We start from the raw sequence: 23,391 nt of genomic DNA, 5'->3' as shown, positions 1-23,391 counted from the left end.
AGGTTTTTCCTTACTGTGTATCCTTGACCACTGCCCTTTGCACAACTATGATAATGTGCTGCGTGGGTGAGGCAGTGGGACAGGATAACATATAACCAAGCTGCCCACTGCAGTAACTCACAGCCTGTGGACATTGTTGTTCTCTCTACAAATATAGAGATAGAGTTTAATGGACAGAATGATTGTACAGTATACATGCGCACACACATACAAAACACAGACAATTTTGTCCTTTTGTATGTGTTAATTTGTAGCTCTCTCCATCTATTTCTGTCTCCATTCCTCTCTCTCTCTCACACACACACACACACACACAGATCTTGCACTCAGACAAACACACACTAGGAACCCTCTGGGAGAGGGTTCTTCAGTTTGTTGAAGGTGAACTCTTCCCACGCACACCCCCATCCTGATTAATGACTAGACTCCATGTTGAAAAAGGATGCAGCCACGCAGTACACACACACACACACACACACACACACACACACACACACACACACACACACACACACACACACACACACACACAGAGTCCTCCTCTAGCCACATCTTCAGGCTGACAGTTCACGCCCACCAGTAATCCCAGCAGACTGATGTACTCTATTACCCAATAATTTGATATTCTGGGGTACTGGATAGGCGTACATGTGTAGTACACAAAGAGACAAACAAACCACAACAAACATTTCCTATGAAAAAAATAAATTAGACTAAATAACGCTCTATAAACTTTGACGGTATGATATATAAGGGTGAATCTGGTTTCAAAGGTTCTTTGCTACAAATGTCAGCAGCAATGTGAAAATAACAAGGACCTGTCACAAAATTTTTCAGCAACTGTTGTTGTAAACAATATGGATAAGAAACAGTTAGCAATTCACGTCCTGTTCAGCGCACTGTGCTTTGATTTCTATCCATCTTGCTCCAGATTCAGCGTTTTGATACCTTTTCCTATCAAGTTCCTTTTATGAACTGAGAGAGCGAGGCAGTTTGCTACACAAAAAGGTGGCCAGACGCTTGAAGGTGCAATGATGGATTACAGCTTCAGATATGCCTGTCAGCTGGGCATTGTCTACAGTCTTAATGAATTTTTAAAACGAAGAGGTCTCTATGAGCGGTCAAAGCTAATGTGACTTTGAATTATATATCTGCTAGTATGCGCTTTTTGCTGAACAATGGTCTAGGGCAGGTGAGTTTCAAATAAAATGGACATGACAGATGGAGAGTAGTCGGCTAGAGTCAACACAAAAGCACAAAAGGAAAAAGTTCAGTCTTGTAAACTGACCTATGTTGTCCAGCTCTGCACATTCATTTTGAACATAATAGACAGAAAATATGTACAAAGACCAAAAACACTCATGACAGACTAAGCTTGGTTAGTAACTGAGGTTATGTCCAGCAACAAAGCTCCACTGTGAACTGTAAATATGTCCTGATCTATCCTATGATATTCATGTCTGTCTTTATCATTCTAGGATAGTAGGAGATTTTTTTTATTTTTATCCTCTTGGTGGTGAAGTGACCCTTACCTTGCCATGGTATGCGCTGCTGTTCTTGGCCACAGCACACTGGCGGTCCACCAGAAAGCAGTACCTGCGACGCTCCTCAGACAAGGCTGTTTTGTATCCCTCAGCGATGAAGGTATCCAGCTCAGTCTGCTTACTGCTGATGGTCTCCACAAACTAAAGGGGAATATACAATAACACAGGTCCACTTTTAAACACAATATCTACAGAGTTGTCCAATTTGTCCAATTATCGCTCATATAGAGTTTCTTGCTGAGACAGTGAGAAAGACATTTTGGTTACTGGTGCACAGTAGGTCCTTCATATCTTAAGAAAAAATGTCAAAGGACACTTTTTACATTTAGCAGGTGAGGCCAATGGACAGATGTTCTTATACAGACTTATAACTTGAACTTATAACTAAAAACACCCTGTTGCAAATTCACACAACACATTCACAACTGAATGGCACTCAGTACAGCACAGTCTTGTACTATCAATCACTGCATAGCTCCACTGGAGCAATAAGGGGGTTAAGTGTACCTTTGCAGTAACAGTAGTGCAAGAAGAGAGCCTTAGTCAGTAACTTCCTCTGGACAGACTTTCACTGCCAAGTGCTCCAGAGGCAAGGCAATCATGAATGACGATCCCACAGGGTGGAGAAGGAACTGCTCACTAAGACCCGCTAATCCATTTTACATGTTGGACAATAACAACAGCTAACAATAACAGCTGTGTTAATGTGTGTATAAGAGTGAGTAACAGTGACAGAAAGAGAGCGAGATCCAGTGCTGTCAGTTTGTCTTAGCATGAGCTCTCTAAAAACGGGAAATGTCAGTGGGAACTGTCTCACTGAGTTCACCAACAACACACGCATGCACACATAACGGTCAGCGCAGTGGTGAGAAGCTACAGGGAGTCCTGTTTTGAAGAGGAAATGACATTTACTGTAGGTGTTTTTTAATGAGTGTGTGCATTCACTGTATTTACAAAAGCAGAGTTTGAATGTTGGTAGATGCTCGCTGAAAGTTTTAGTTAGTGTCTTAAAGTAGGCCAACTGAACTGAGACCAGCTTCATGGCTTTGATACTGTGACATCTGCTGATAAATACTGACCCAGAAGAGTGTGTTATATTCACTTGCGTTTGTTTGATTTGGCATTTGGTTTGAATTTCATTGAGGGGTATGCTTCTCATTTACAACCTGAAGCAAATAACCATGCACACAATTTTATGTTGGTATACAAATAATGCTGGCTTTTTAGTCTCTGTGGGAGAAAAGAGAGAAACATAAACTGTAGTGTCGGGTGACTTGTTGTTGCTGTGGTGTGATTAATAGTTCAGCTTTTCCCAGAGCATTAGATACGATTTCAGGAGGTTTCACATTATATTCCACAAATACTGATGAAAACACTAACGAAGTATCTAAAGTTGGAGTACCTCCCTGCGGCCAAATGTAAAATACTGTGGTGCCACCACATAGTTCAGATGCATTTCATTTAGTACCACCAGAGAACACTACTTCCTCACTGCCAACAGCCCCGAGGTTACTTCATTGGAATTTCAAGTGTGGGGGAATATTTCAAGTGGTTAAATGATACTGAACACAAACAATTTGAGGAAAGGCCTTCTGCTTATTGTACCAACCAAGCACTGGAAGAAATCTACCTAAATTATTACACAAATCCACTGAGACAAGTTGTCAAGTCAAGCAAGAGAAGGATGAAAGGATGATAATAGGTTTGGGCGGTATCTATTTGTTCATACCTTCCTGACATTTCACTGGGGTATACAGTATATGTATGTATGACATTGTCTAGCTTACAGTGCTGTGTGGATAATATGCAGTTAGCCTACTTAGACAAGTCTTGCTCGGTTTAAATACTTATGGCCCATAGAATAATGACGAGATATGAAATAAGTGCCCTTATTCCATAGATTCTTACTGGAGGATGTGGTGACACTTGTTGCTGTGGCGGATACTGACACATCAGTGGGCTGAATGGAGATGATGTGCGGATGGTGGTGGCAGACTGGCAGTTGAATAATATCATGTGGCTAAGTCATCTCAAGATAAAGTTATATGTGGTATTTGGGACTAAACCCAAAATACTAATACAAATATGGCAGTCGCCATCTTCGTCAGCTCAGCTGCCTGTTCCACCAGTAGAGACTGACCTCTGGTGGCGCGTGCTGTGCACTACAATACGCCTCAATAAAGGATCTCTGTATCACTTTAATAGAAGGAAGAGCGTCTGTATTTTTGACAGTATTGAAAATCATACCTTCGGGATTTCTTAATACCCTGGTACACTGTAATACACTGATACCGCCCAAGCCTAGGTGTTAAATCCCCTTTTCTCCAGAGAGCAACCTGACCTTATTCTGTTCTTTCTGTACACCTTAAGCTCAAATTAAGAGCTTTGAAACTGGTTCAGTTAGTTCTATTTCTTTCAAGGCACAGCATTCAGTTAAAGACCTGAGCATTGCCTCAATGCGGTGGGTTGGGAAGGGAGGAGCAAAGTCATGCTACTGTAGATATGCCACCGGAGCTGCCAAGTTGAAATCTTTTTTCCGCCCCTTGTCATTTTCTCTCCTGTGTAAAAGTTAAAGATAGTGATTTTGTTTTGGTATGAGTCATACCCCATACTGCAGAGAAAGAATAAAGAAAGAAGGGAGAAATATGCCATGGTGAGAAAATGTCTAGCGAGCGCACACACAAAAACACGCACACACACACACTCCGGCAATAACATTTGTGAATGGGTCTTACATCAAGGAAGCAACATAACAACCATTTAAAGATCACAGCCAACTTGGCTGCTCCTTCTCTCTCTAAGTCTCTCTGGTGGAGTGACCCTTCTGTTTTCTTGCAGCCTCTGACTCACAGTCTGCTGGCCTCTCTAGCACTTCTAAGCAGAGCTAATAGGAGCGGCTCAACCAGTGTGCCCTCTCCTCTTGTCAAATCCACATGGCCCAATTCTCTAACCATTTAAAAAGGTCACCAAAGTAACCCAAGACAATGAGTGCAGTGGGAAAAGCCAAGGCAGACACCAGCCACTATTATAACCGAGTGACCTCAGGTTACATCACAGCTAGAATGACTTGTTTTACAAAGGTTATGAATATAAATGAAACCTGCATCAGACCTAAAGAGAACAGCATCACCGCCTTTTTGTGAGTATCCCTTTACGTTGACATATTCAGGGCAACATCTTAATAAACCAACAAAGTATGCACTATTTATCGCACTTCCCACCAACACTGTTTCCAGTAATTGCAAGTACTGGGAAAGAAGGGATTCACACCCTTAAAAAGGCAAAAACATAGGATTCACAACAACAAAGCTGTTTATATTCTCTTTCATTCCTGTGGGGATTCAGAAGCTTTTCCCTGCACAGTAAAAAGCTGCTTAGATCTGCTAATCTGTTCCTTCATCATCAGCACTCTTTGGAATCAGAAGAATTGTATTGTAATGCTCCAGGGCACAACAGAAAACACCTACACCTACAGTGCATGCATGAATATACTGCATGTGTGTGTTTGTCATTGCTCATCTCCTGCGCTTGCACGTCAATAACACCTTTTTTCTGCATCTGTATGAATGCATGCATCTGATTCCAACTTTTCAATTTTTATGACATCAAGCTGAAGAAACTGAACTTATCAGACAGCTTGTGACATTAATACAGAATCCTGAACTCCATCTCTTTCTCTCTGTCTGGACTCTTATTAACAGCCTATGCAGTGTAAAGGAGTCTGTCTAGATGAAAACTCTTTCTACGGTACCTTGGTCCACTCCACTGAACTACATAATGAGCTGATTAGCATTTTGGCAGGGGCTTTGCCCATTGATGAGATGGCACAGTGAAAGTGTCTGAAGACAAGAGAGAATAGGGAGGGGGAGGACAGATAGGCAAAGAGACAGACAGAGAAGTGGGAGAGACAACAGCAAAAAGTGAGAGAGAGAGGGAGGGAGGGAGAGGGAGAGAGAGAGAGAGAGAGAGAGAGAGAGAGAGAAGGAGGGAGAGAGCGATGAGGCTCTCAATGAGATGCGGTCGCCATCTGTGTCTGCTGCCAGACTGCGTTCAGACATCCTTTACTTTTTAATGAAAAGAGAGAAGATTAAAAAAAAAAAACTTAGTGCTTCTCATCTGCTAAAATAACACAGATGTGGTGGGAGAGGATGAAATCTTGAGCAACTTTTACTTGCCTCCTAGCACCCATTCTGGTCCGCATAAATTAAACTTAACACTTTTAGGCTAGATATTTGTAATCAGTCACTATCTAAGCATTTCTAGGTGGACGAGCATCATTGTGGAGCGCAGGTCTTGTGAGAGTGCAGAGGTCTCTCCCTCTCTGCGTTTCGTCTTCCCCCGGGGGGGGAATCCAGCACAAACGGGTTGACTTTTCTCCCACACGCCCACAGCTATGATATGATCAGTGAAAGTGAGCAGGCAGAAAAAATGAGAAAGGGAGATTAATTTTTCTTTTCCCTGCTAACTGACTGTACGTTATGAGTCCAGAGCCTGATGAGCTTGTTCCTCTGCACAGATGGGCTCAATTGATGAGTCATACAGACGCTGCAAACGTGTGAAGTAATTCTACTACTCTGGATGTCCAATATGCACCAATTTAAAAATGTTGGGTTTTTTGTCATGCTATTGGTTGGGCCTAAGAATGGTGATGTCGATCCCTCCATCTACTCTTGTCCGCAGCAAGACATTGTATTATATCAACTAATAGTGTGGTATCCTAGTCCCCAGAAGTTAAAGCCTAAAGCTTTTGGTGAACCTTTGACTTCTGTCTGGTGCTACCATCAGTTAATAATATCTCAGCACTTCAGTCATGCCACTGTGTCTTGAAACCTTATGACAGCAGTCATAAGGATATATGTCTAAGGTTATTCTATGAAATCTTCTGTTAACATTAATGGTTCCCAGAGGATGAATGCTGGCGATTTTAGTAACTCTCTGACCTTTCATGTCACCCTCATAGGCCAAATCATAAATTTTAACATATGAAATATAAAAATGCCAAGATTATCAAGAAATGCCAAGAATATGAATCTTTCCTTTGTGGACACTGTATGAGCTTTCCTCTTGCACCATTAGGACAAAAATTTAAATATTGCAAACAAGGCCTTTCATTGTTTTTCATATCCCCAATCTTCAAATTAGTCCCACTACTCATAAGGCTCTTTTGTGGTATAATGAACATTACCACCTCTAGGGGCCCTAATCAGGCTTTAGACTTGTAAGTTGAGTTATTTAAAATATTCCTGTTTATGTCCTACTAGTTTTCAAAATATGATGCCTGCATTCCTGTTTCTGTTCAAATCGTGCTTAATGTGATACTACAAAACAAAGAGAGGTCTAATTATCCAAAACATGAGGCATGATTAGACAGACAGGTACAGTATGTGTAACAACTTTCCATTCTTGACTGAGATTTTTCTGGTTTAGTGCATTCAAACACCCCTTCCAAACAATTCCATGCAAAACTAGGCCACTGCACACACACACTGCAGACTTTGATGCCTTCAGATGACACTTTATCTCCACATGGCACCCCTGACACGGTGGAACAAACTCAATATGACACCGCAGTCAGATCAATCCAGCACTGCCATAACCATCCCAGCACAAAATGCACGCATGTGTGTTTGTGATTGTATGTTAACTCTGGAAAGAGGAGGTGTGTAAGGAGCGAAGTTTTTGTACCTAATGAACTCTACAAAATATTCAGCAGTAAGTGTTGATAGACACATGTTTCTGGTGCAGCTATCGATCTGATTCTGTCATTGCCCAACTTCACAGCCACACCAAGAGCAGCTCAGTAATTACCCTGCAAGCCTTGACCTGTTTGAGATTTTTTCCTCCATCCCTCCAGGCAGTCAGACTTCCAGTTTCCAGTGAAACCCATGTGAAGGAGCAGCAGTCACACTGATGCCATTTTCTGCTGTGTCATTTTTCACAGTTTGACAGTAACGCTGGCTACAGAACTAAACAAAGACACAACACCACAGTGAAGGCCTACAATAGGGGGGGTTAACACAGATGGTGTATTTGCAGACCCACGTGTGTGTGTGTCTATGTAGACAGAGTACACTGTGGCTACTTCCCCTGGCAAGTAGGCACTGAAGTGATGGAAAACTAAATGTGAAAGATAAGTAATTATGTTATGTCTAACGCTGAAGGGCTGATGCGTGCATTAAACTAATTTCAACTCATCAAAATTCATTACACTTAAGCTGCTCTGTCAGAGGTTGCTTTGCTATGGAAATAATCCCATAAATGATGACTCCAAAAGCAAACACTGCTTTGATCCCCCAGTCGGTCAGGTGACTGTTTTCGGTTTGACACATAACCTTTTTGACAGGTTTGAAATGTTGGCTGTCTAGATTCCTGGAAACGGAAGAGTGTGGCAAAAAAACCTTGTTCTCGATTTAAAAAAAAAAAAAAAAAAAGTCATCAAACATTTCATCCACACGTTACAGTAGTTACACAAGCATGCACTTGAATTGGGTTTGCTCAATTGCACACATGACATGTTCATACAAAGCTCTCCTTCAAGCCTTAGCATCACAAAAATGTCAATATTAACACTTACAGCAGAATCCTATAATAAACAACTGCGAGTAAAGTTAGTTAAGAAGACTTAATATAACACTTAAATACTGACAAAACAATAATTACTCTTCTATTTATGTAACCAAACTCTCTGATATTAAAACAGTTGCAAATAACAGCATTCTGCAGTGAGGTTTTATTTTGAACTGTCATAATATCTTTAGAAGTTGGCCATCTAATCCACTCCTCTTTAGATAATTGAGTCAGCTATTTTGTGGTGTATATTTTTACTCATTCTATTAAAACCCTTTTAAAACCCTTATATTTTCCTCGTGTGTGTCTGTGTGCTTGCCGCATGTGTGTAGATGCACTAAAGATCAGCCGGGGCACACGATTCATAATCAAACCTCCACTATTTGCCCTCCCACTCAGGGCATTTCGTCGCCACTGCCTCCACCCCCATCCTCGCTGTTTTGTGCATTTTACTTTACTTTATGAAGAATAAAGTCATTATTTTGCAAGACTCATGAATCCAACAGTCACCCACATGCATACAAACTCAAACTAAAATTAAGTGCAGCATTGCTACAAAACTTGAGTCTTATATTTTCTCAGTTTTGTGTCCTATGATTTTGGACCTTTTTCACAGCAGACATTTTGACATGAAAGCAGGAAAAGCACAAGTATGATTAATGACGTTAATGATGGCTGGATCCCATTTCGCTTTTTTTCTAAATTCATGACCCTTGTATTGATGATGATGCATGATGGTTCACCAGTAAGGCCTCATTGGACACCTAAATGGAACTAAGCCACCGTTAATGATTTTCCTGCTATGATGCGTCAAAATATCTGCTGCGAAAAAGGTCAATTTTTCCAAACTGATGGTCATCTGAGGCATCTTCCTTCTAATCGATGCATTAATTCTGAGTCCTAAAGTTATAATAGGCTCCGTGCAAAACCCCAGCAAGAGGCTCACCTGCATCTCCTTCTCTCCGTACTTGGAGGGGTTCTTGCTGCCCTGGCTCTTCCTGCGCAGTTTCTTCAGTTCAGCCTGGCACTTCTCCAGACTCTCCCCTTTGCTTTTGTGTTCCATCTGGTATTTCTTCAGGGCAGCCTACATGGGGCAACAGGCAGTGCACAAGAACAAAATTAGACCTCTTGTGGGACCACAAATTAAAAAAGCCAGGGTGAATACATAACAGCGTTGCCAGTACTTTTTCAAAAACTTTTTAAACTAATTTCCAAGCTTACAAACATTCACTTGATTCAATTATCTTCACTGTACTATGGAAATTACCTTGCAGAGTGTTGAACCTTGCTTGCTATCTAGGATTTTACCTTCATTACTGTTGTGTGGTACTTCAGATGCGAGCAGGGATTGTTTTGAACTCCTTGTGGAGCGCTATGACATCCGAGAGCAGTCTTTTTAATGAAAGGAACAAGCAGATTCAGATGATCCTTTACAGGCGTAATGTTTGCTTATTATTTCTCTTCTAGGTTTGATTATGCAGCAACACATCTCATGATTGTGCCTCTTAAAACATCCACCGTAACTGATAACTAATTTCAAGCAGGTTTCAAGTAGATTTCGGTGAAATAAACAGAAATCAGTGGCAGCCTGGAAAGTTAAAACAAATGTGTTTTTGTAGGACGAGCAAAACGACCGGCCTTGTCCTTTTTACATCCAAAATTAATTTAATTCATTTAATTTGCTTATTTAATTATTTATTTATTGAGAAAAACAGCTTTGTTTCCGTGCTGTACTAGCTCTGTTGCTATAGTAACTGTGTCTGGTGTGACAAAGCTCATGTGGTTTCAGTATGAGGCGAAATTGGCGGAGGAGAGCTCATGCATGAGGGTTCAACACCCACATTTGCATACTGTAAGACATTTAGGATGAAGGTATCCCTCTAGGTATTGTTTGGCTGAAAAAGGAGCAGAAAAGAAGCCGGAAGACTGACACTGACCAGACTGAACTTCACTGGAAGACTAACAGTATGACATACTGTGTGGATTTCATAACAGAGGAGGGTTGTATAAGCTCTGTAGGCCTGAGCTACACTGGAAACCTCTTCTAGCTACCTCACAGAGTTTTCCAAGGATTAACTGTGTTTAGCTTTCTCAATCACTGAGTGCAGCCAAGGTTTTTTCTTAATTTAAATTTTATCTACTGTTAATCAATTTTCCAAGTCAGAAACTTTGATTTGTTCAATACATTTCAACACAAAATCGACAAAACATTCCTTTACACAGGTGTCGTCTTTGTAACCATATAACAATGACTCAACAATAACAATGAATCCTCTCATAGTCTTCGAGGTAAAGCAGCACAACCAATATGGCTTTCTCTGCTATTCATATCTACAATTTAATTCCCAGAAATGGAGTTTCCCCAGTTGAAAATCAGCAGCATATCACAATAATGGCTAAGAGAAGACAATATTGGCTACTGTGAAAAGTTTGCCTCTAGTTTGCGGGGTCATATTAGGTAAACAAGATAATATCCCAAGTATCTGCCTCACTGAGCTGGAATGCTGCTTCTAATTAACAGAGCAAAAGCCTGTTGACTTTTGTTGCCAGTGCCCGTATCCACAACTCTCAATCACTGGCTGCTACTGCAGACAGATAACAGCTTGATTCAATCTGATTAGAAACAGAGTGGACAGTGGATGAACTTTGGTACACTTGGAGAATCTGACCCTTATCTGTAAAGGCCGATCTGCCAGAAATCCTTCTCTTCGTTGCTAATCTATGTGCTGTTTTTGTAATTTAGGTTTATGCCTAAATTCTGGCCTCAGTGAATGACTGATGAGTGTTGTAAAACCCCGGGTAAGCCATTATGTGAGACAAAAGAAGAGAGATAAGAGACAGAGGGAGAACAGAGAGAGATGCACTGCTGGGAATAGAGGAACACACACACACACACACACACTTCAGTCTTGGAAAACAGAAAGCTTTGAACAGAGTCAAAATTTCAGATGATTAATTCACAAAGTCTGAAGCAAAATGATTGCTATTATCACTGCGGCAGATCTGTAGGAAATTCATTATAAGTAATGGATGTTAAAACCTCAGGGATATGCTGAGATAAAAATGTCTGAAATGGTTGATGCATCAGAACTAATGTAGGAGGCTTGTTGAGGCTTGGAGAATATTCTTGCGTGAAACATTTCCATACATTTTCCACTTCAATTTAGACAGCAAACACAAATTTGGCAGATGTGTAGAGTCAAAAGATTACTTGGAGATCAAGTAGAGAGAAACACTCACGACTTTCATTTGAACTAAACCTGACACAGGATCGGATATTAGTGATAAGTCCCTCTGTTAACTTAACACGCATAAGTGACTCATAAACAACCTTCTGTCCATTTAATATTAAAACCAATATTGTATCACGTGTGTGTGTGTGAGTAGCTGTGCTGCAGCAGTGCCGTTCTACACTGAGGCTGCAACCCACTCATTCTAAAGATATCACATGTAGACCAGCTCCATAGTGCTTACACACACACCAGGAGGGGTTTATTATAATCAGTCTACCCTTGACGGGTGAGTAGACATGAAATGTTATTTCAAAGCATCTCTTTTCACAGACGCATCCTCTCTAATTGTCTTAGAGACAGACTCTGATCGAGATGTTAAAACACAGCTTCACCTCCATCTCTGTTATCACTTCAGTCAAATTAAGCCGTAATAGATCTGACGTAACATAACATAAAGTACTAAAATATGGAGCGCACTTATTGGATCGCGGCTGGCTTTGGGAGAGCGAGCCAATCAGATACTCACAGTCAGATAACGAGCATCCAGGTCCACCTTCTTCTCCAGCTCAGAGAGAAGCTCATTGTGGAAGGATTTCAACTAGGGAGAAAAGCACAAAAACAGTTAAATAACAGTAATGAAAGATATGTCAATGACAAAATCATACATGCTGCACGTAGATACAGAGGGTTCCACATTAACTTGTGTACAATAGACCAATAAGCAATTAAATTACATATGCTATCCTCATTGAATCAGTTACTGAATAAATGTTTACCGACAAAGTCCTGGCCTGTGAAGCCTCTCTCAGTTTGCAAATCAGAGTCACTGTTACTGATTCAGTGCTATCTGACACAATATTTAGTCACTAGATTGTAAACTGACCTGCCTGGAGAGCCAGCAAGATATTTTAAATATCTGGTAACTTTAACTTCTATAAATGTATTGTTAGCTATAACATCAATTATGCAACAACAGTTTACCATGATCCTTCCTCTGTTGGTTTTGTTTTATTTCCCTTTGGTCAGAAAATGTTCTTAATGCATAGATTTTTTTTTCCAAATGAACTGAATGGAAAATCTAAATTTAAGTTAAGTGGTCTTGATGTGTAACAACAATATATGTGTCTACATTTATTACATTAATCTTCAATCTTGAATTGGCTAACTCAGACTGATGAGGCATCACATTGTGCAGAGTGAGAACTATGAATCTGAATTTGACACGTGCTGGATGAGATAACTCTGGTAGTGCCAGTGTGGAGAACAGGGATGATTATGTACATAGGGGCAGTGAGTATAAGATGGAAGTAAAATTAAGAAAGACTTGAAAAAAAACAATGAACATATCCTTTAGAGGCTGCTTAAATGAAGGGGGAACACACAATAATGAACTTGATGCCAACTGTGGATAACGCAGCAAACAAGCATATTTCCCAGGATGCCCCACTCTTCAATTAACTCACTTTCATCCCCAGCCACCATCTGTGTTAGGCATAAGGGTTTATACGAACTCAGCATGTCTGTTCATTCAATATGAGTTCATGTTCATTTAATTGCCGTGTATCCATTGCATTGCCCACAGGGCTTCCAGAGCTCAGAGACAAAACTGTGGGACTGCAGCTAACAATTATTTTCATTATTGATTGATCTGTAGATTATTTTGTAGATTAATCAATTAGTTGTTTGGTCTATAAAAAGCAAGAAAATGGTGATAAATGCCCAAGATGCAACCTCAGTTGTCTTGGTTTATCTTAATCAACAGTCCACAACCCAAAGATATTCAGTTTACTATCATAGAGGACTAAAGAAACCAGAAAATATTCATATTTAAGAAGCTGGAATAAGAACATTTTTGTATTAATGGACTGTCAGAATAGTTGGGGTTTAATTTTCTGTTGATCGACTAATAGTTGCAGCTCTACAAAACTGTGTTACAACTGTTCAGGAGCATTATGGAAGCACAGCCATATCGCCAAACTTAAATGTAACACTGTTAAAATAGCTTACCTCAACAATAAGCTTTTTCAACGTTACATTTATACAGACCTTTTACATAGCCTGAGTTTTATGGGGAGTGCTGTAGTGTCAAATAACAGAGCTAAAAACCCTTTGAGCTCAGAATACCAACCATCTCCTCTAGCTGCACTTGAATCTGTCTGTGGACCTCAGCCATCTGGAACAGCACATCCCCTGCACAGAGAGAAAGAGGGAGACGAGGAGAAAACACATGAACAACACTCAGCGGCACAGGCATCTCTAGAGCAGAGAAAAAGAGAGGAGAAAGGTAGGAAACTAGAAGAGGAAAAGAAGAAACACGGAAAGCATAAAAGAGAAAGAGAGAGTCCCAGCGTGCAGAGCTCATGCAGAAATACAAGACACACAAACATACAGGACAAGTGACTTGTAACTAGGACAGTGAAGAACATGATGGAAGTTGGTTTTTGGTACAAGATAACAGAACACAGAGAAAATGAAACAATAACAAGTAAATGGTAAGTAGGAAAAATGAAATGAAGTGAAAAACAAAAAACAAGCTGAAGGAGGCAAAATGCTTAAAATCAAATTCTGGTTCTTCAAGCGTGTAAGTACTGATGTCTCGTGGAGATCAAACATATTGCCTTTCTTTCTTTGATTAATCTAAACGTCAGGCAATGAGATTTCTAAGAAAAAAAAAGAAAAAAAAAAACACCTCAAAGAAAGGTTAAAGTCTCCACACAAAAAAAGGAGTAGAAAAAGAAAAAAATAACCAAAAGGGAGGGTATAAAGAAGGTCATGCAGCTACCGTAGTGAGAGTTTTTTATTTTCATATACCTACAGGCTGCCTCTTCTGAATGTGCAGTGCATTGTCAAGAAAAGGAACACAAAGAGCTACATTGAGCGAAGGACACATATACATCGAGACCTGGTGGAAAGACAGTGTGACACCTACAGAAAAATGAGACACACACAGATTTCCCAGACCAAAAGGTCCAAAGCCCTTTAGTCTTAGCCGTATAAAACATATGAGATGATTGCTATTGATTACATTCAATTATTCACATTTCCATTAAATATGAATTACTATGTATTGATGTTTTTTTTTTGGCACCCCTGTCAATTTGTGCCCTCTGGAAGCAATTTTGATACAGGGTATGTCACCTCTGGTGTGTAAAACAAACATCAAAAACTTCAGTAAGTAAGGAAGAGAAGTTCAGTAAGTGACCACTGATACGAAGCTAAACAGAATTGTGACAGGTTATATTTTGGTGTCATTAATTATTAGGTTTATTACATTTTAGTAAATGAAGAACTGAATGAATTAGAAGAAGTGGACCAAATATAATCTATTACAGTTTCACTACAGACCTTTTGAAAAACAAGCATTTGTGGCTGAGCAGGAGCTACATACTGAGGTGTAGCACATCATACTGTTGCACTTCACTTCACCTAGTGGTGTGAGCATAACAACCTTCATCTAAATGTCAGGAAAACAAAAAGAAATAGTAATAGGTACCCTGTCAATTCAGCTCCCCATCCTCATCAATAACGAAACAGTTGAAATGATTGATAGCTTCAAATGTCTCGGACTCACACTGGACAATGAACTCAATTTCGACCAGCATACAAAGGACTATCAGCCATCCATAAACCTGAAGGACACGATGTCTACTGTTGTACCAAAGTATTGTTCGACCCATTCTGCTCTACTGCTCCACCAGTTTCTCCAAAATGGTTTCTGTCACAAACCAGGTCAAACTCACACGTATTACCAACACTGCTGCCAAAATAATAGGTCTCCCCACACCCAACCTCTCAGAGCTCAATTGTAAGGCCATCACCAGCATTGCAGATACAACAGCACAGGACATTACACACATACTCAATTCACTATACTGCCCTCTGGGCACAGGTACAGGTCCCTGAGGTGCACAAGGGATTTGGCAAAAGCCAGGTACCTGCAGCCTTAGCAGCCCTAAACAGTGTGACTCACTGAGGGAACTACCAGTTTTGTTTTCATGTTGTTTTGCTTGTTGCTGTTGTGTTGTATTTCATGTATTTCCGTCTGTCATTGTTGTGTGATGATGTGTGGAAAGTGTGATGCTGATTTTCCCTGTGATGTACGGTGCTATAAAGAGGAATTTCCCCCAAGGGGCAATACAGGTTAACTAATATTTGTTTCTTCTCGTTTCACACTCCCCTGCTGTGTCGTCCTTTGAAAGCTGGAATGTAAGAGAGAACATCTCAACCTATCTCCAAATACTTCATGAGTGAAACCAGAACTAACTGTTGAAGTGTTTTCAGTTCCAAACTTTTAGTCTTCACTAAAGAGCGTTGGAGTGGTTTCTTGTCTCAACAGACAGCACGTATGATGTAAATTGCTGACAGACAGACAACACTGAAGTGACTGTGATGGAGTTGACTTTAACTTCTCAAAAGTTAAAAAAAAAAAAAAAAAGGGACATAAAAGCAGTGAAGCTGGTTGGTGCTTTAGAGAGTATGGAAGAGGGAAAAGCAATATGTAATTTAAACAATGGAGTACTTTGACATTTTTGTATTGAAGTCAAACAGTAAATTATAAATAATAATATAATTATTATTATTTTTTTATTGTAAAGAGCCAATGATATCAAAAACTTTGGACAATCATGGACATTATAAAGCAGTGATTTAACTATTAAGACTAATATAAATAATGACTTTTACTACTTTGTGAAAATCTATTTTAACCATCTTGTTGACGTGTTCATGGTGTGTAGGGCTACATCCAAAATAGTGTTTCTTTTTTATTTTTAATCACAAGCTACATTCAGTGCACTCCCTGCCCTTACAACCTGATAAGCTCATCCCTGTATGCCAATGACAACCAGGCCTTTTGCCCATGTGCAACCTGTCTGCTGATCTTGTGTCTCACAGGAGCAGAGAAGCAGGCCAAAGCATCCTGTCAGTTCCCAGCAGGCCTGCTAAGCAGCTTACAGATACTCATCCCTGATCACAGCCCTTCAGGCTCAGAGAACCCCGGCATTCTGTTGGCGGCCTTAACTAGCTGGATCAATTAACAAATGAGCAGCCATCACTATATCGCACACACGCACATACACACACACACACACACACACATGTGAAGTGAACTGGCAGTAGGACAGAGTGTTTGCAAGTAGCCAGAAAGGTAAAGAATGAATCAATCTGTGAGAGATCTCATCTTGTCATCTGCAGTTTCATTACTGCAGAATGTACGATGCCAAAGCACAGGGAGGGAAAAAAAAAAAAAAAAAAAAATCACACTTTGGCAATGCAAATAGTTACCATGGCAACTTCGATACCATATCGCACAACAACAGTAACGGAAAATTGGACTGAAACCTTCAGGGGCATTTAACAGCAGAGAATTCAATCAAGAATCAATAAAAAGGCATAATGAGGAAAATTTAAATGTGTTTTGCAACATTATTGTTTCATAAAGGAAATATCTGCCAGGCATGACACAACCTGTGAGACTTAGCGTAAGAGCTTCCAGCCTGACGAGGATATCCGCATACCAGCTAAAAGCGACGTGACAGACAGGTCTATAGTCACGGTGACAAGCTTATGAACAAGAGCAGAAACACGCACTCTCTTACACACACAGATACACATAAGTACACACCAGTAAATAAACCCCCAAAGGCTTGTCATTATTGTATCAATATTTCCCAGCTCGCTTCAACCGCGCCTGTGTTCCTGGCTGAGAGAAAACAATAGTTCCTTTGTGGGGAGGTGAGCTCAGGTTGATCTGCACCTGCAGCTCAGCAACAAGCAGCCACACGCCTGCAAGCTTACTGAGTCAGAAAAGGAAGCACGGACGCAGGACTTAGGTGCATATGAACAGACTGTCCCCTGAAATATGACATCAGCCTGTGTAGTTGTATCGACTGCTTGTGTAACAGCAGAGATTGGTACACCCACACAGGTAGAGAAAGAGAGACAAAAAGAGAGAATAAGAGAATGTGGGCTATGGAGCAGCAAAAAAAAAAAAAAAATTAAAAAAAGTGGAAGTTTGCTATGTTGAACAGAGAGAACAAGAGAGACAGAGATGGAGGGAGGAAGAGAATGGAGGTGGATGGAGAGACACTGAATCACTGGTGAAGGTCAAGCCGGATTCACTACAGGTTGTCATGGAAGCAGGATAATGCTAGGGTCGTTGCTATGGGAGAAGTTGCAAGATGAGGGGCAGCGGCTGAGAAGTGTTGTGTTAAAAAATGCTGCTCAAAAGATCTCCACCCTTACTATCAGCTATCATTACATCAGCCTCTACACTTCCCTAGGGAGGAAAGCAGAGTGAGTCCCATCTCGGTAATCTGTGTACAATGAGTGTGTGTGTGTGTGTGTGTGTGTGTGTGACTAAAAGTGATGTTAAAGCCTGCCTACCTGGCATGCTAAGTCACAAGGGAGACAAACAAGTGGGCAAGAATAATGGGGCAGCGGGATAATGTGCGAGACATAGATAATAGCTGAGAGTCTGGGTGGCCGCGTGAGTGTGTAGGTGGATGCGTTTGTGTACACATGTGCAAGTATAATTCTCAGTGAAAAAAACACAACATTTAAACACAGTTAATCTGAAATTTGAGGGCAGCTTTTCCTTACAGTTTATCCTCTCTCTCCCTCACACACACACACACACTTTGTGAAATGGATGATAAACCCAGTTTGAACTGTTCTCCCACTTTACTCATTCATGTCTCAAAGAAGAGAACTATTGACTGCATATATGACATGTTGCTAAAATTGGAAGCCCAGCCATCACAGCTGTTCAACCTACTAGCCTAATATAAGTTTGTCCAGCAATGGTGTCATGCATTTAGGCCAAAATGAAGACTTACCAGGAGAAATAAAAACAGAAGTGGGCCAAAGAGCAGTTTCAAGTAATCTTGACATTTAGTCTAAGAAGGTCTCAGGTACAGCAGGTTGTCACGCATTGTCTACTGGATAATACTGTATGTAGCAAATTCAAACCATCTGGTATTAGAGAAACAACATCTTTGCCTCGTTTTAAGCATCTGTTCCACTAGCCTTGACCACATATCTTCAGACAGAAGATTTTTTACGATCATTTTTTTCTTAAAAAAGAAAAAACAAAACAATGCATGATAGTGCAGTTTTCTGTCCATATTCCAAGATAAAAGGAGTGTTTCAGGGGCTAAAAAATGGGTCTTAGCCAATGGCTCTCAAAGCCTCACTAGCATTGCAGTTTTTGAATGATTAGGTGTTTAAACTTGATAAAACTTGACAGTAAGTTACACAAAATACTACTGTCCAGTAGTAGCTACTAAAATATTTTAGAATAAGGACAGAAAGCCCAGGTATCAGCTTTTAACTTTAGTAATAATCATGACAAAATAAACTAAATTGGAGGAAAGGTGAGACTTTGGTTATCTATTAGGCTAAAGCTATCAAAAAGCAAACATTTTATAATGTGTCTGGTCTCCAATCCATTAATTCCTGCTATTATTAGGTATAGCTTAATCATTTTCATCATGTTGCTGAGGTCATGAGATGTACAGTTATTCTGGCAGCGCAAGGGTAGTGACATCCCATGAAAATAACTTAATGACAATAAAACCTGACCTTACAGTCATGAAATATCAACGTATCATTCATCTATCAATTGTCTACCCTGATTAAAAAAAACAAAGACCTTCTACAGCAAGAGGTTAATAACAGAAACCTGTGCAAGTCTGCGAAAAGCAATCATGTGACATGACTTAAACCCTTATTAAAAAAAAAAAAAAAAAAACGTATGTCCCCTGAGAGAAACTTTGATTACTGCACAAAACCCCTTTTTGATAACATATCTGCTTTCCCTTGTCGCTGACAGCATCAGTGATGAATTACAAGCAGTGTGATTGATTTGACAAGCTTGGGAGAAATGTGGAGGGAGAAAGGGGGGCGAATAATAAAGAAAGTCAAATAATGGCAAGATAAGTAAAAAGAAAAACAACAGGAACAGTTACTATGACTGTGACGCATGGATTATGAGTGTTTGTGGGCGGTTAAGTATGGAATTCTTTAAAACATCTGAGGTGTTTTTGTCTCTTCCCTGTTTGAAACAAAAGTTTTTTCAAAGAATCAAAGTATGAAGTTCAAAGTAAAGAAAGCTTTACATGAAAGTGAAACGGATTTTGTTCTGGGGCAGATGGGGAGAGCAACAGCTAGGAAGGCAAAAAGTGGAGTTATAGGGAAAAATCCCCTGAGAATGCAGTAATAACAAGTGATACCTCAATGTAACAGAGAAGAGACTCATGAACTCACACAACATTTTAAGCCTAAATGCTCTTTCAACTTGAATGGAGGCACCAAAAACAGCATAGTCATGCAGCTACCTGTTGAGGTATGGAGATTCAAGGAGGGGGTGAGTGAAAACCCCAACTGTGCTGTTTGACTGTGTGTGTGTGTTATTTGATCCAGCCTACGAAAACCAGGGTCAGTAAGGGTCTCCAAACACAGACAGAGTATTCATGTTTGAACATGCACTAGTGTGGGTAAATGGTAGAATGGCTACTTCAGTTTCAAAAGTGTGCATGGTTGATCTGTCTCTCTCTTTCTCTCTCTCTTAAGGAAAGACCTTTCAAACCGTTTTCTAAGTCTGTATTTTGCCATCAAGCAGAATCCTTACAAATCAGGACACATATCATATAAAATATTTACCAGGACTGAGAACTCAAACTATTCTCTCTCTCAATTGATGCATTTATAATTATTTACTACTGAAAAACGCCTTTAGGCATAACTGCATTATGTTACTGTATATAATGAGCCTGTCTTTAAGTATCACAATTCATGTCAGAACTGTAAAATTCAGCAATAAAGTCATTAATATTGCATAGACCTTAAACTGTGCAGTATATGCATGCATGCACTCTGATACCAGCATGCAGGTATGCATATATTTTGATAATTATATATTTGAAAGTAGGCAAAGGGATGCTGAAAGTGCAGAAAACATTGCTGCTGCAACTTACTATTACACTTGAGTTTGGGTTGAGTTTAGATTCACACATACACACATACACAGATCATATGAGCAAAGGATACAAAAGACAGAGCATATGATGCCTGATATTATAAAATCACGACATTTCTATGATCAGTTCTCACTCTTCTCATTTTCACTTCAGAGATGACTTCCAAATACTTCAGGTTATCTTGCATAATCATCCCCCAGACAATATCTAAAGCCCGCACACAAACAAAATGCAGATTTGTATACATCATAATACCAAGTCACCCAAAACGTGGGCATACTGGTTTGATCACACTTGCACATTAGTATGGCACTGATTGTGGTGCTTTGTGTCGTTGTATACCACCCTAACCGGTGCAGAGTGTAAGTACATCAATTATGCTGACAAGTCCGCACAGGTGAGCAAGTGTGTGTTCTTATCTAAAGGAAACAGAGAGAAATGAGTCTGTGCGGTCTTGTCCGTGTCCATCCCAGCTGTATCTAAGCTAACCTTCAGCATCTCACTGGCACGAACAAATGAAGGGCAATGCGAAAGATGGAGAGTGTGGGGGCCACTGGCTTCCCATCATGCAGTGCGTGTCTCAGAAATAGAGCAGGAAAAGGCAGGGACCCCTGGGATGGTGGCACAGAGCTAAGAAAAGAGCTCTTCTGCTCTCATTTAAACAGGGACAGGTGCTGGAGGAGGAGAGAGGTAGGCCAGACTAAAGACTGAGAGACAGAGAAGGGAAACAGAAAATAGAGAGAGAGAGAGAGAGAGCTGCATGTATACAGTATGTGTACTCATTCAAATATAGCATGTCACGGTTAACGCTTCAACCGCCACTGCTAACCTCTGCTCTTAACGGCAGACACGCCATTTAGCCTTTTAGATAGCATCCATTTACTTGCAGAATGCAGAGCACGTATGTCCCAGATCCATTAACCTAAAAAAGACAATTCTGCCACGTCAGTTTGCAGCCTCATTTTCCTTTTTTTTTTTTTTTTCCTTCAGGTAATTATGGAGGGCTATGGGCCTTCTCCCCAGTAGAAAGCTATGAAATCCATTGGTTGACTACAGTTTAATTTGGCCTCTTTTTTTTTCTCTCTAATGCATGTAATTTCCCAAAAGACATGTCATTGTGCTGAATCATACATGAATGTTATTACAACATGTCAATTAGCAAGGTGACAGAAGTTGATAAGTGGGGTGAAAGATATTTGATTTCCTCTGGCTGGGGAGGCTGAACTGTAAGTACTTCACATTCCGGTCCAGGTTCTTGAAGAGTGACTAATCAGCCAAGTGGCCAAGAGGGAGTTTATTTCATTGTTAACCAGAGGATGGGATGAAGGAAAGCCAGCTGGAGTTTAACATATAAAATACATTATGTCCGCACTCAATACATGCTCTAGAATTAGATTAGTTCCCAGTTTGTAGTCTGTGCTTCACAGTATTCTTTATTACTTCCAGCAGTGAAATACTAGCCATGCAGGACAGGCATAGTGGAACACACCCAGCCAAGCACAGAGCAGCTCTGAACTCTTCTTCACCTGAGGACACTACAAGAACAGGCTGACCATATCGGCATGCCTTTACCAGACACCTGTACCCACAGAAAGATACATATAACCTCTTTACTGTTACGTAATATCAGTGCACTACACTCAAGTGGGGAAAAAAGATAATCAAAAGTCATCTCTACAATATTGCTCAGATTTTTGACAACTCCAATTCGTAGCTTATTTGTTGGAAAAGATATGTGATTGGCTAGAGATCTGACAGTAACAACAAAGATAAAAAGCTGCAGGAATGGTGACAAATCAAAATAGTTGGAATTTCAGGAGGAGTTAAAACTTGTAAATTGCCTACTTGGCTGTGTGCCTGGCCATAAATAACAAGCCTCTTAGTTCTGAATATAAACACAACGGAGCAGAGCTGCTCGGTTTAGGATTGTCGTAAATATCTCCAGCGCCACGCTCTGTGTTTCCTGTATTTTTCTGGAAGGGTTGTGAAGCAACAAATGCCACTGAGGTAATAAGTGCTCACTCCTTCTACATGAAGAGGGATAAAACAAGAGGAGGATGGCAGACAGGGAATTGAAGGGACAGAGAGAGAGATGAGGGAGGGAGAGCAGGTGCGTGTGTGTGTGTGTGTAAGCGTGTGTGCATACATGTGTGTGTGGGTGGTAAAGTGACAGGCGATGATTAGCCCAACCAGAGGAGGATATGTGGGAGGGAGTGTGTGGGAGTAGTGGGGCTGGCGAGAGAGAGAGAGAGACAGAGAGAGAGAGAGAGATACTGTATAAACGCATAGAAATGACAGGAGATTTATGCACAGAAAATGCAAACAACCATGTAAGTATAATAGGCATGAAAACACGCATGCACATACACAGACAAGGGCAGATTCCTGTGGGAACAAACTGTGTTCTGACAAAAATGAATTACGGCTTAAGCCGGGGTAGTGCATGCTGATTTGTTGATAATTAAAAACAGCAACAGAGGGCATTATTTCACAAGGTAATTTCATTCCCTGCATTAAGCATAATGTTTATCTGTGTGTGTGAAAGACAGGAGGGAAAAAAAGGGAGGGAGGAGGAAGAAAGAGATGGAGAGCAGCTGCGACTCTTAGGTGTGTAGGTGGGACCATTTGCAGCCCGTCTCTTACTGTGCCTCTATGGAATTAACAGGCTTTAAAGAGGTGCGACAAGAACTCAAACTCATACATGCACATGCAAGTTTGAGCATGCGCACATACAAAAAGGACATAGAAACAAGCTGATATATATATATATTTTTAGATGAAGACATAACAATACTAATAACCCTCTTCAAAGCAAGTAACATCATCATCACGCCAACTGATTGTGCGATTGCTCCGATTATGTGCGAAGAAATTCAAGGATGTAAATCTACTGTACGAGGTCACTGTGGGATCTAGAGCGATGTTTTGAAGCTTGTGTTTACACTCATGTATCCGGCGAGGCGGGGCTTCTGTGGAATTAAAAATGGGACGAGCAAGCCAGCAGCGATCATCATGGCTGAGTTTGACAGCCTGAGAGACCTGCCCTAAAATATACCTCTCATCAAGAAT

The 23,391-nt window shown here is 40.4% G+C and overlaps 1 protein-coding gene across 5 annotated transcripts in view; it reads right to left on the bottom strand.

Annotated features, from left to right (window-relative positions):
* The window catches only part of baiap2a (BAR/IMD domain containing adaptor protein 2a), a 51,799-nt gene that overhangs the window by 8,590 nt on the left and 19,818 nt on the right, over positions 1-23,391 (bottom strand). For all 5 annotated transcript variants that reach the window (XM_067571464.1, XM_067571461.1, XM_067571462.1 and 2 more), the window contains exons 4-7: positions 13,473-13,534; positions 11,871-11,942; positions 9,058-9,195; positions 1,533-1,685 (exon numbers count right to left, since the gene is read on the bottom strand). In XM_067571464.1, the coding sequence (XP_067427565.1) occupies positions 1,533-1,685; positions 9,058-9,195; positions 11,871-11,942; positions 13,473-13,534 (425 nt within the window). The remainder of the gene's footprint in view (positions 1-1,532; positions 1,686-9,057; positions 9,196-11,870; positions 11,943-13,472; positions 13,535-23,391) is intronic.

The sequence above is a fragment of the Thunnus thynnus genome, chromosome 17, assembly GCF_963924715.1.
Source record: "Thunnus thynnus chromosome 17, fThuThy2.1, whole genome shotgun sequence".
Classification (NCBI taxonomy): domain Eukaryota; kingdom Metazoa; phylum Chordata; class Actinopteri; order Scombriformes; family Scombridae; genus Thunnus; species Thunnus thynnus.
The sequence above is the reverse complement of the archived record's forward strand: the minus strand, read 5'-3'. Positions and strand labels throughout refer to the sequence as shown.